General features: G+C 34.7%; 1 protein-coding gene across 1 annotated transcript; it reads left to right on the forward strand.

Moving 5' to 3' along the window:
* Nucleotides 1-839: 839 nt before the first annotated feature.
* On the forward strand, nucleotides 840-13,398 carry LOC134244900 (uncharacterized). Its single transcript, XM_062727134.1, has 6 exons — nucleotides 840-893; nucleotides 2,675-2,884; nucleotides 3,164-3,539; nucleotides 10,126-10,278; nucleotides 10,980-11,237; nucleotides 11,508-13,398. The coding sequence occupies exons 1-6, from the start codon at nucleotides 840-842 to the stop codon at nucleotides 11,900-11,902; spliced, it is 1,446 nt and encodes a 481-aa protein (XP_062583118.1). The 3' UTR covers nucleotides 11,903-13,398.
* The last annotated feature ends 1,199 nt before the right edge of the window (nucleotides 13,399-14,597 follow it).

The following is a 14,597-nucleotide window of genomic DNA, read 5'->3' on the forward strand; positions in this document are numbered from 1 at the left end:
GGTTTTTGTCAAAGCATAGTTCAATTCCAAGTCCGTGTAACACTTAACAATTCAAATTTCTGTACTGCACTGTAGTTTCTTAAGCGTAAACTTTCTGAAGAAACGGTAGATCAAAAGTTCTAAAGTTTAAAATACAAAATTTAATTTTGGAAAGTTGAATTTTGAATATTTAAGGTAAAATGGGAAAACATTGAAACTTGAGGTTGACATGGACTTCAATTCTTATTTTTTATTTTACCATGTAGATACATAAAATATATTATGAGAAACTAAAGACTTTCAAGGTAAGAACTTTATATAGATTTCACCTGATTAAATAAACTCAGTGGGCTAAAAATTAATGGATTTCTGTAAAATTACGTTTTATTTGAATAATTTTTTTACCAAATCATGTTCCATAGTTTTTTAAATAACAAAAATTTACATTCAGATATGTTGATATTTAAAACAAAAATCAATGAGCCATGAAATTTGAATATGTACAATGAAACACGCGATATACAATGTATAAATCTAGTAAATGAGTTGTTTGAAAACATCGGGTTCGACATTCTAGGTTCTACGGATCCGATTTCGCGGGAAAACCAGCCCAGTTGCAGTCAAAAGGTCAGAGAGAAAGCAGTCTGAGGGATATTTTCTGTCAACACTACAATGTAATTATGTTTGTGTGATTTAAAATGTTTATTTTTCTAAAAGATCATTCATTCACATTGTCATGGTTTAAAATGTCGATAGGATTCAGGTCAAAGGGACTGGGTCACTGCATGGGTCACAGGGTGTAACTTGAAACCGTCGCGTCACTCACTCAGCCACTGGATTCGTTACTGATTCATTGCAGAATGGGATACCACACTGAAAGGCTTGTTTATGTAGAAAAATCCAGTAGGAAAGTTGTATGGCAGAGGGATAGATTCTGATATACTACCTTTTCTAAACGTTTCATATTTCTACAGTAACACAAGCTGTTTGCACTCTTACCTCTAAAAAGGTCTTAAATCCAACAAAATATGTTGATTTTCATAACAATGTGCTTTTCATTTTAATCTCCGTCAAATGTAATCAAATGTTTCGTACTATGGTTCATTTCTGTTAAGAAATTGTTGTAGAACAGAGTAGAAGATTTTAATGAAAAGCAATTAATATGTTTTACGGTGTGACCATTAGGGCTTGTGTGATAATTTGCATAAGCGCTGAAGACGTTTATGCATAAAATTATCACGCAAACCAGTCAATTGATCATCGTCATGAAATCGAAAAATCTGAAAGTTATTCCTCAATATTTACATATGATATTGATTCTGCCAATCCACGTGCTACAAGCCTCGCTTTTTGTCTCTATTTGTCCTGCCCTGCACATGATTTTTTTTTAAGGGGGCTGACTATAGTTTCCATTGTGCAATATTTCGTGCATCATAGTAAAATGAAGCGTATTTATTGTTTTAATACAACTTTTTTGCTTGATTATTAAAATTAAACAAAATTAAGAAATTATAGGTATAAAAATTTAATTACAATTTGATATAACTGATAATTTAACCGATTTTGCAATTGATAGGTAGGTTGACGTTGCTGCAGTGTCTTTTTGACGTTATGGTAATCTGAAGCTCTTAAAGAAAGGGATAATAAAAATATTATTACAGAAAAAGTAATAAACATATGCTTTTGAAATTTAGAAAATAGAAATTTTAGAATATCTCCAGTATTTTTATTATGTTTTCTTGTGAATCCATTGTTGATGTCATATTTTGTAATACTCTATAAAAATAGTCAAATTTTTTTTGCATTTTGAGATGCCCCCTCTCTTAACAAGACGGTAAAATTTTGTGTTTCTTACATATATTGTATCTTATAGTATTACTCATAAAATATTATAGTTTGAACAAAATGTCTATTGTAGTATTTGTATAATTTGCTTTAAAGTGCTAAAAATTGGCATTTTCCTATATAATCCTATAGTAAATGTACCTGTATATTGAGACGGTCCTTCAAAAATACCTGGACGGTAGATTTTCCCCAAACTTTGCAAGTACACTGAAGTTAATGTAAGTTATATATGGTATAAAAATGAAGAGTTTCGCTATTGTAGTTTTCACACAATAAAACTATAGTCGGCCCCCTTAACGGTGCTTATTGATGATCCAGTACATAAATACAATTATACTGTAAATCATGTTTTATTCTCGAGAACTTTATTTTCTCTTAAATACACGAGACATTTAGGTCGCGAAAATTTCATTCTCGCATTTAATAGTATTCCTTATGATTATATAGAGGAAAAACAACAGTTCGTGAAAATCATGTCTCGCTAATAAAGAGTCAATGACTATTTTGCGAAAATAAGGTGTCGCGAAAATTTAGTGAACTACAGTAACCTCCTAGAAGAATGTTTTTGACAAAAGACGTAGATTGTTTTTTTTAAGATTCCTATAAACTGGAAGCCTTTTATGTTTTAGGTTATTTATTTAATCACATTATCGCATGGAATCTTAATTGGTAGCAAAGGAATTCTGAGAAGGTTTCACATAAAAAATTTACTTGACATACATGCATATTTCATCCCAATTATAGAGATTTCATTCTGAATTTCCTCTGTCTTTGCATGTTAGTCTATTGAGCTTGCTGCACTTGCTGAAAAAAATATACCAATTATGTGGCAAAACTTTAATAATTGAAGAATTCTGATTCTACACATATTTTAATTCCTGTACAAAGAGCGATCGTCATGACGCAGAACACGTCGTCGAGTCACTGGAGGGAGCAGGGGAATACTATTTACGTGACGGCCAAGGATAATCTGTGTCCCTCCATTAGGAAGGAGCGCCTCAGACAGGCAGCAAACTGTTACTACAAAGCCTATAACTTCAGCAATAATGAGGATGAGAAGGTAATACAGAAAACACTGAGTCATACTTAGGCTCAAAGCTTGGTTGAAAAAAGGAAATATTTCAATTGATCTCCTTGGTATAGATTTCTAGTATGAGGTATTGAAATATTTTATTAATTTTTTTCACTAGCTTTCACTGTATATATCTACAAATATGAGAATTAACAATATGCATTTGTATGTATATTAAGTTGACAAAGAAATGTGCAATTTCAAAAAAAAATTGGAAAAAATAAAAATTAAAATATATGAGAGAAAAAAAACCCTAAATATTGACAGGTTTCTGCTGCTAAGAACCTGGCTATGGTGTCATGGAAGATGGCGCGGGTGGACGAGCAGTGTCTTGAGAGGTTCTCCCTGATGATCCACCAGTATAAGGAGTCCTTCAAGTACTTCTCCTTCGGTTTCCATCATTCTGTTGGTGTGAAGCCGGACACCTGGCGTGACGGACTTTTGGCCTCGGCCAAGTCGTGTTGGGAGGAGTTACGGGCGGGGCGAGTCAGCGAGCTCACCATGGAGAACCGGGCTCATACTTACCATGATCTCGTCCAGCACATGCAGATACCTGAGATCCAAGCCGAGTGCTACATTGAGCTCACTAACTGTCATTTTCACTGCGGAATCACTGCTATACAGAACAAGGATTTTAAAAGAGGTAAAAGGTTTTCATCACTGGCGCCTTAAAATGTAAATACATGTAGCTGTCAAAATTGGCACAACCATTTTCAATTGCATTATTTATAGAGAACAATTACTCGGTAGTTTCAGAAATTTGACAGGAATAAATATCATTAATTTGGGGTGTTATGAGTGATTACAACCTCATCAATCTATCTATAGAATTTGTTCAGTAAAAGATGTTATACAAATTGTCATCAATGAAAAACCAGGGGAAATTTGGGTTGCCATATGTTTAAATCTTTTCCCCCTAGAGCACTTTATCCTTTACCCCCTGTTGCCACGATTTGACGACTCGCGCCATTTCCCTGTTGACGACTTTTGACGCATTCATACACAGCCCAATATATCTCGGTAATTTCCCAGTTTCTAAAATAAATTCAGCTCTAAATAACATCCAATCGTGTTTATTAGACATGAGGTAACATTACCATATTTGGTAATGTTTCGTAGAGGTGAGAGGTCACGTGTAAATCCGGGGTTTTACACCTGTGTTGAAGTGAGAAGAAAATGGCGTCCTCGGACGAGTACGACTCCGATTTAGACCATGTTATGGACATTATTGAGGCAGATTCGGGCTCCGAATTTTCTGGTTTTGGTAGTGATGACATCGACACAGATTCCGACAACGAAGATGTGCTGAATGGAAACGACGGGAGAGACTGGCGGGCCCATAATCGGAACCACCCGGCAAACAACAATGGCGACGACGGTGTCCCCAGGTGTGCATTGCCTGCAGGCCCCAAGTTACCTGATGATTTCCATGTTGATACGGCAACGCCTTTGGATTATTTATACCCCCGCAAACGAAGTTTAGGGGGGTATATTGGAATCACCATGTCCGTCTGTCTGTCCGTCTGTCCGGCTGTCTGTAGACAAGATTTTGTCCGGACCGTTTCTCAGAAACTGTTGGATGGATTTGTCTGAAAATTTATACACTTATTATTCACCATATGAAGGTGTGCACCTGGGATTTTCATCATGATTGGATGATTTTTCTGCATTTTACAGGCGTTTTTTCTTTTTTATTTTGTGATTTTGTTTGGCTCATAACTAGAAAACTATTAGACTTACAATCATCAAACTTGGACAATTTATGCATCTTGGGTAGACGGTGTGTCACGACCTATTTCAAGGTCACAGTGACCTTTAATTTAAGTGATTTTTTAAAAAAAAAATAAGTCTTTAAAATTTTAAATTTCATAATCCTAAAAAATGTAAAAATATAGTTGTATCCTTATTAAAAAATGCTAAATTAAGTAAAAACTTATTTTTTATCATATACTTTACAGCAAATTCTGTAACAAATGTTAATGTTTTGAAAGGAATTCAGTTTGTCCCATGGGCATAATTATCAAGCACTGGTCAAGGAGAAATTTTGATAGCAGAAATGTGCATGTCAAATTAGAGAGAAATTAATGAGTTCATTGTCGGGAGTTAACTAATAAGAGCATCATGCTGTGTTATCTTAATTTATCTCTTGGGAGTTGGGCAAAAAGAAATGGCCTTATAGTTGCTTCTGTTAATTAAGAGTTCTTGATGGCTGTAGTTCAGATAAAGATCTTTCAATTGGTGTAATGTAATTAAAACAAATTGATGTTTTAGTGTATGATTAAAACTGAATTAGTATTGAATAATATAATTAAAATTAATTATACATGTGTTCATTAAAAAAAAATTACATTTCAATTTTTATATATTTGCAACAAATTGCAGTCATGTCTCACTTAGAATTTTATAGTCTAAAGAATAATTAATTTTTGATTTTTTTTATTAGACTGTAGCATTTCCATTATTTCATAAAATATGCAATAAACAATTGAAAGCTGCAGATGGATATTTGTTAAGCTCTAACACAGCCAGTTTAGAATTATATGATGTATTATTTGTTTTAATTAATCCTTACACTGTAAGTCTCTTAGAGATGTATGTACAATATTTTAAGCATGATAAGAAATGGAAATTAGATCATTGAAATCTGTGTCAATCTGTTAATCAAGGTTACTTGATTTTCTTGCACCCTAACCAATTTATGATTATCGAACAATATTTGATGGGGGTATCATGCTGTGGCGGGGCACTTTATTAGACAATAGTGAACACCTCTTACTAGATCCATAAAATATTTTTGAATTGGCACCTACTCTGAAAAACCCAGGGGGGGGTATTTGTCCCTATTGGACAGTTCTAGTTTGGGTTTGTTCATTCCCAAAGACTTTTACCAGAAAATCGCCGAGGAAACGAATGCCTATGCAGTCTTGTGCCAGCGTGAAAATGGGGAGTGCGACAGAACTTGGACCCAGATTTCCGGTGAAGAAATTCGGGCCTACCTTGGACTGAACGTTTTGATGGGCGCTTCCCCACGTCACCAGTATGAGGATTATTGGAAGGATGACGATTTTCTTAGTTCTACGGGATTCAAGATGGTGATGTCCAGAGACAGGTATGCCAAACTAACCCAGTATCTTCATCTGAATGCGAAGGATGCCCGTCAGCCGAGAAACGACCCCCACTATCACCCCATCAACCGTGTGAAGCCACTCTACGACATTGCAAACGCCAACTTCAAGAAGTTCTACCAACATTCAGCGGAAATTTCCATAGATGAGGCCATGAAGGGGTATAAAGGTAGGACAGAACTTCGACAATACATGCCTGCCAAACCAGAGAAATTTGGGATCAAGTTCTGGGCCCGATGTGATGGACGCACCTCCTATATGAGTGAATTCCGACTGTACACTGGGAAAAGAGATAGGACACCAATACAGGAGCAATATGGACTGGGTTATAGTGTTGTGCACAGCCTCACAAGAAGACTTAGTGGGAATGAATCACCACGTGTACCATGATCGCTTCTTCACCAGTGTTCGACTCGCAAATGACCTGTTTGAGGATGACATTTACACCTGTGGAACTGTAAATCCCAACAGGAAAGATCTTTCGCAAACACTTCGACAGAAGAAATCCGTCATCAAGAGACAACACATCCCACAACGAGGAAATTCTGTTGCCTATGAGAAAGACAATCTGACGCTGACTGCATGGAATGACAACAACATTGTTCTTATCCTGCACAACAACAGCTCTAGTGATCCTGTCAGGTGTGAGCGTCAGGTAGGACGTGAGCGTGTGATGGTTCCGCAGCCTAAGGCCATTTCGGACTATAACACCTACATGAACGGAGTGGACATTCACGATCAACTGCGTAAAAAGTATGCGTGTGGCCGTCCGAGCAAGAAATACTGGAAGTATATATTGTGGTTCATCTTGGGACTGTTGCCGTGTGAATTCGTACCTCCTGTACAAAGAATCATCTGCAGGGACCATAAAGAAGAAGAGATTTACTCATCTGGACTTTGTACTCGAACTTGGCCGTGGTTTGGTGGGGAAATTCTGTTCAAGGAAGAGAGTGTGTGTCCGTGAGGCCCTTTCTCCAATGGCTGTTGAGAACAATCGTATGCCACATTCCCTGTTGCGTATGGAGGGCAAGCGTCGAAGGTGCAAACACTGCTACCTGGAAGGTGTTCGTAAAGAAGTTGTGACAGGATGTCCCGTTTGCAATCTCCACATGTGTCAGCCTTGTTTTCGTGCAAAACATTCATGAGCTAAATAGTGCGAATCCCCTTCACACCAGGTAATTTACCTGAAACTTACCTGTTTTACCTGTGTGACTGAGTGTATCTACAGTGCCAAGAAAATGTGATTCAATTTTATATTTTGTGTGACTAAAAGTCTCATTGTATGATTTGATCTCAGTTCAGATGATTTATGTCTATTTGCTGTTATTTATATGAAATTCTATTTATATATCAAAACTGTTCGTTTATATTTATGAAATCCTGCCAGGTGTATACTAATTTATGATGCTGAATTAATCTTGTTAGAACTGTTAACTCATAATTTTATAGTTTATTATATCCAAAATGTTGTTAAAAAAAATTGGTGCCTTCAACTAGTGCAAAAATTAAATGTAATAGTGCACAGGTAAATTTACCTGAGTTTACCTTTATGTTAATTGCATTTGTTGTATTATTATGTGATAAAAAGATAACTAGATACTTTCTGAACTCAGTGATATATAGCATGTGATAGTTTTTAACTTCATTCTTATTAAGGTCTTCCGTTTCCAACGGAAGACCTTCTACTGATTCTGTTGGTAAAGATTATTATTCTTTTTTTTTTTCTTCTGCTTCCTAGACCGCAACTTTGAGGCCTCATATCTCGCTCATTTCTCAACGGATTTTGCTCAAATTTTCAGAGGTTATAGACGTTAATAAACTCTATCAAAAGTCTGTCTAAAATTTGAAAAAGCCACTTCCGGTTTTGAGTTATTTCCCTTTAAAGGAAAATTTATAGGCTTTCGTTTCCAGACAAAGGCTCAGAGACGGCTAAAGCTGGAGCAGAAATTCTACTGATTTTAGATAATAGAAGGATTGAAGTTGTGCACATTGGTTTTTGTTTTTCGATTTCTCTATTCAAAATGGCGCTATATAGGGGTCAAAAATTAGAACGCTTAAAAGAGCCAAAAATTACGCATATTTTACTTTTCTTCTAAACTAAAAATATTTTGTTAAAATATATAGAACATAATTTGTGTAGAATTAGAAGATGTTTCAATTGATATGTCGAAAAAAAGGCTGACCCCTAAATTATGGGATCTAGAGGGGCCAAAAGTTTTTTTCCAGATATCTCAAAAAGTATTGAGAATTTGTTATACATCAAAGAAGCAAAGTTGTTCAAAATATCAAGCTTTATCTAATGGGGTCGTCAAACTACGTCCGGCGACGTCACTTTTGGTCGAACCGGAAGTAGTCAGAAAATGCATATTTTTGCCGTTTTTGACAGGTTATTGGGTAACGTGTCACCAGAAGCTTAAATATTAATTTTCCGTCCGTTGTCGTCACTTCCGGTTGAACCGGAAGTATTAAAGAATGGCTTAATTTTGCAATAATTGACATAGATTTGGAGGATTAAACTATTTTTGGACTTCATTACTCATTTTGTTTTAAAATGAAAGTCACTCCCGGTCAAACAGGACGGAAGACCTACTCGTTGCTTTGCAACGAGCTCGGCTCTAGTTTATTTATTTATCATTGATTTTTATACTTGCCAACCTCTGACATGTAAAAATCTGGTCATGACCAGATTTGGAAAGTAAAAAATCTGGTCTTAACGCGTAACGACATTCACGACATATTCACCATCATTAAATTATATTTTATTATATATATATAAGTATTTGTGTATTGAGAATTCTTTTATTTAAAAAAGGCTTTAACTTACAAAGACAAAAAAATTAATATATGTTAAAATGTTGAATTTAGAGGTTAAAAAGAGCATTGAAGGTTTCATTATTTAATTCAGTACTGACCTGAATTAAGTGTGCTTTTTATTTTTTTAAAGAAAGCCTTTTCATTTTAATTTGTGCTAAATTTGGAAGTATTCCAGTTTTGATTTTGAAGTAATTTTTTCTATCTCTTATTTAATTTAATTAAATAACAAGTTTAATATGTTTTAGATATACAGGAAGGTCTACACTATCTTCGATCACTGTATTTTATAGTATGAAAGTTGCTTTCCAAGATTCCTTAATTGATATGTACATAAATATTGCTTCTCTTTTTCTTGGTTCAATTTGTTCCTGCTGACCCTGATAATGATCTACTTCTATCGGAAGCCATTTTAAATTGACTTCAAACTTTGATTTGTCAAAACAACTCCCAGTTAATTGTTTACACCTGCACTCATAATTTACTGGTAAATGGCCCACTGAGCATAGCCATCGGCATTGTTTACGTAGATCCAAGCTTGGGTTGTAACTGGAAGTTAAAAGTGCAACCTAATTTACAAACCAAATCCGGAAATCGGGAGATTTTCGGGTTGTTCGGCAAAAATCGGGTGAAAAGCATGACCCGCCGGGTCATAAAAAATAATCGGGTTAAGGGTCGAAAAATCGGGTGTAACCCGACGAAATCGGGTGAGTTGGCAACTATGGATTTTTCATTATTATGAACATTGTCTCGTGTAGTTTCTCAGGTAAAAAATTTACCTTTAAGCCAACAATTGACTTTAAATTTGTTGAGAAATAGTAGCTATAGATGTTATTTATATGTTATAAGAAGTTTTGATTTGAAATCATGTTGTAAATAGTGCAAAAACACAAAGTTTCTTTTTTACAGGTAAATTTACCTGAATTCACTTCTGTTATGAAATACAGGTGACTTCTGTACATTCACTAATCTAAAATTTTCAAAGTTCAATGTCTTCTGATCATTTTGATATGCAATATGTGATGTTCTGATGATGTTTTATATCAAAATAAATCCATTAAACTTGCACTAGTAGTTTTCTTAAATCAGTCAAAAAAGCTTCAGGGGGAAGCCAGAGAAATGCTATAGGGAAATGGCCAGTGCGTCAAATGGTGGCAACAGGGGGAAAAGAGTTAAACTTATGTGAATATATCAAATATTGGTAGACTGTTTGGAATACCAAAAGTAAAAGCATGTTTTGATATGGTGAATAAACTTGGCAGATTTCAGTAACTATTGATTTGATCATTCTAGGGCTGTATGAGATGAGAGACTGCTATATGCCAATCAATGAGGCCAAGAGGCTCCAGGGAGATAAAGCTAACCTGCAGGCAGAGGTCCGAATCCTAGAGGAAGATGTCTTCATGCACCAGTGCATGGCTGAATCCTTGCAGGCCATTAGTGTTGGTAATTATCAATTACCGAGACTCATTAATTTATTTGAAATGGAAGAGGCAGATCTGTGAATGAAATCATAGTAATTGATGCATTACTTCCCTTTGGTATCTGGTATTTAGAAAAATGTATGCTATTGCTATTTTTTAACTCTCCTGAGCTGAAAGTTTGAGCTGAAAGCTCAAGTGAGCTTCTCTGATCACCTGAGATAGGGTGGGGTCACAATAGCGAATCCAAGTTTTACTCTAAGATATATTGGGAAAATTTTTTTTAAAAATCCTCATCCCAAAAAGCACTGGGACAGAAAAGCTAAAACTTATGTGGAAGCATCATGAGGTAATGTTAATTCTAAATTGTTCAAATCTTGACCCCTGGAGGTAGGATGGGGCCATAATACGTATTACAGGGGTGAATTCTGGTAAAGAACAGTATGGCCTTTAGGCCTCTTATTGATGATTGCAAAATATACTATAAAAGCACAAATATTCTTGGGGGATAACATTTTGTTTATTTCGTTGTTAAGAATTATCAATGATATTAAATCCCACATGAAAATTTATATGACTAAATATTGAATAGGGTTACTTTCAAATCAATGAAATTAAATGCCCATGAAACTATTTTAGATGGCAAATCAAGGAAATTTTATCCCCATGAAAATTTGTGTTGATACAGTACATTTCTGATCTACTTAATCTGTACTTATTTGTCAGGTGATCAGTTGTATGGGAGGCTGTTATTGGATCAGGAGGCCCTGAACATGGATATGGTGTATGAAGTGATTGATTGGTACAAACAGGCTGTTCTTCGCACGCGTGAGGTCACAGAGGTCGAGATGGAGGCTGTGGCTCTCAGCCGTCTGGGAAGGGTGTATGATAAAGTCCTGAAAATCAAGTACAAAGCCAAAGAATATTTGATGAGATCCATGCAGTTAGCCCACTCCATGCACCCACGCACCTTTAACTCAGAGGGTCTGTGTTTATCTCGTATTTCTCATAAAGGATGATGGAGCTAATAAATAAAACTTAATGATTTGCATACGGACATGATAATTGAACAATCAAAATGACCAAAATTTTTTATGTTTCATAGATAAGTTTATTTATTGAGCAATAATATTTACTTGAGTTTTAAAAAAAGGAATTTAGTAGCTTTGGAAATTTTTTGTTACCTCTGAAACAAGATTATAATTCTCCCCCAAAGGATGTGACCACATATCAGAATCTTCATCCTTATTTTAGACTGGTTCAAGGACTGTGCAGAAATTCTTGAGCGTTACCAGAAAGAGACCGTTTCAGCCGAGGAGGAAAAGTGGAACAAAGAACGAGAAGAGATCATAAAGGGCATAGAGAAAGAAATGAAGAACATCGAGAAAGCAGACGAAAAAGACAGCCAGGAATTCCTCCGATACGTGTACAGAGTCTTCCCTCCAAAGAATAAGGACCACAAGCTGGAGGGAAATGTGAAGAAAAAAGGGTCCTACGTCGATCATTGTACCGTGAAGAAAACGCTGCAGAAGGCTATCATCCATTATCACCCCGACAAGGTGGACATGGAGAAACACGGGAAAGTGTGGAAAGTTCTGTCTGAGGAAATCACAAAGAGGCTGACGCGGAGATACGAGGCCATGAAGTAAAACATTAATAAGAACATGTAGCCATAAGGACATGGAGTAAATGTTAATATGGACGAAGAGATACAAAGCCATGAAGTAAATAATGATGCAGAGATACGCATATGAGGCCATGAAGTAAATAAGGAAAAGAATATGAAGACGTGGAGATACAAGGCCATTAAGTAAACATTATTAACTCCATCAGCAGAGACCCGAAAGAAGGACATGCATAGAAATTTATATTTTTTTTAGAATACAATCATGATTTTTTGAAAACATGCAGTTTTGTTACTTTATGTGAAAAAAAATTGTTGTCAGAATTCGTATCCTGAATGCTCTCCTACAAAATCAGGTCTCGTGAAATTATTCTGTTAAAGATTAGGCTCAGAGTTGATATCAAAGAAAAAATGCTTTGCTGAAAAAAAGGAAAACCTTTTATCAGAATTAGTTTCATTTTAATTTAAGCCAGTTGAAGAATAATTACTTTTTCTGATTATGAAAATTGATTAAGTATGAATATTGAAGAATATTTATTGTAAGAAATTGATCATTAATTATAAATATGTTAAACATTACTTCTTGTATTCCATAGTCCATTGAAGCATATCAGAGATCCATTTTATGTAATGTCGTTGTTTTCTCTGCAGTGATGTGAAAGGGTCTTTTGTTTTCATTTTTCTTCCAACAGTTGTCTTTAGTAGTAGAAGTAACTACCCTTATTCACGTTATTTAGCATTATTTTAGTATCATGCATTTTTAAAAAAAAAAAGTTTTATCTTAGTTGTATTGCGTGTGTAGTTGAGTTAAAATTGTCTAGTCATTTATTAGTCTTTCATAATTATTTCAATAATTAGTGCTCGAGTATTATACTACATGTATTTAGTGCTTATTATAGTTCTTGCATGCATGATCTACAGGGTATTATAAGGTAAAAATCAGATTAACAGTTTAACAGCTGATGAGAAAGGTACATGATATGCAATTTCTCTTTGCAGAATTCTTTACATTTTACGTTTTCAATTCTCTGGTTTAAGAAAAAAGTTTCAACCATGTATATTTTTATTCGAAGTGCTTTTTTTAAAAGAAATTTTGAAGCATGTGTTTCTTAAAGTTCAATTTATCTACTTTGTTTTATTTTTTTAAGATTTGGATTTTATTTCTTATATAAAAATAATTTATTGAAGACAACAGTAAAAAAATTAATGATTGTCAAAAACGGTAAACTCATTTTGAATTAATAGCAATATCTTTATTATATAATAATACCTGGAATTGGCGTGGTTCAGGCATTTCTTATAATTATTAACCCATATCTTGGAAGATTTTTATTTGTATTGGAAATTAAGCCCTTGGCAATGGGAAATAATTTGAGAATATAAACAAAGGGAGTACATGTAGTTGGATTTATTATCTTACCTAAAATGAATCTTAGCAACCATACTGCTGTGTTCTGCCAATTTTGAGGTGTGTACAATTTTGTATTTTTGGAAAATAAACTGACGTAAAAAATTCTAAAAGTTATGTGATCCTTTGCAAGCAAGATTAGAATAAAAACAACAATAATGGTTGTTTTATTGATGAACCGTTTTTCAGATTCATAAAACTTTCATACGAGATTTTAAGATTAACTTGTTTCATATGAAACATTTTGTTGAATAGCTGATGTAAAGTAACAAAAGGTTGTTTTCAAATGAGTAAACAGGTACAAGTGTTAACATGGGCTTTGAAGAACTACACATTTATGCAATAAGTGTATTTATGTATATAAAGGAATTTATGGGATCTAAATGCTCAAAGGTTTTTGTATTTTGATTTACTAATAATGTGTATGAATGTTTGGGTCTTGAGGGGTTTTTCCGGGTTATAGTTTCCAAGCGCCCTCTATTTACGGCTATTAGCCTAACCCATATTCATAATTCCGCTTGGCTCCAAAAAACGTGGTTTGAAAATTTTACCCTCCTCCACCCCCCTTCAAACCTCCATGCACATTTTTATTATTGTTCAGATTACTGATTTTCTTGTGTTGAAGGTGTGGGATATTTTTTGCACCCCACCTTCTGCTGCATTCTGAAATTGTAAAATTTTTCATTTTATTTGGCATTTGTAATGTAATAAATGCTCTATTCACAAACACTCGCTTTATCATTTTAATGGCTGCAGAACAGAGCTGCAAATGTGCTTCAGGTACATGTACATACGAACTGAGTTGTTCATGATTGCCCGCATTTAAGAGCACATAAACTAAATTTATCTCTTCAGATATCCCTATCCTGGTCTTTATTCTGTGGGGAGCCCACGATTAGCAATTTTATCTACTTGAGCAGCTGTTGAGAACTCGTGCTCGTGAGACCCGTTTGGCTTGTTTTGAACATGGTGATGTAGCTGGGATTGATGCTCAAAAGTTTATGAGATAATTAAGGGAATTAAAATGCAAGTTTTAAAATAATGTAAAATGATAAAATGCTTTCTTTCTTTGTTAGTACGAGAATGAATGTCGCAGCTGTTGCAGAAAAAAATACATAACCCGCTTACAAGTATTTTTTTTTTTTTGCAGTATAACAAAGAAAGACATTTCATTGTATATATTTACATTTGTATGGAAAAAAACATTCAAAGTAAAATTAAACGTTAAATATTTTATTATTGATGAATATGTCATGATTGTGTGCATAATGGATGGAACAGCCTCTGTTCAAGAAAACAATGCAACTGGCTT

The sequence above is a fragment of the Saccostrea cucullata genome, unplaced genomic scaffold, assembly GCF_032062105.1.
Source record: "Saccostrea cucullata isolate Sc308-1 unplaced genomic scaffold, CSIRO_AGI_Scuc_v1 ctg365, whole genome shotgun sequence".
NCBI classification, from domain to species: domain Eukaryota; kingdom Metazoa; phylum Mollusca; class Bivalvia; order Ostreida; family Ostreidae; genus Saccostrea; species Saccostrea cuccullata.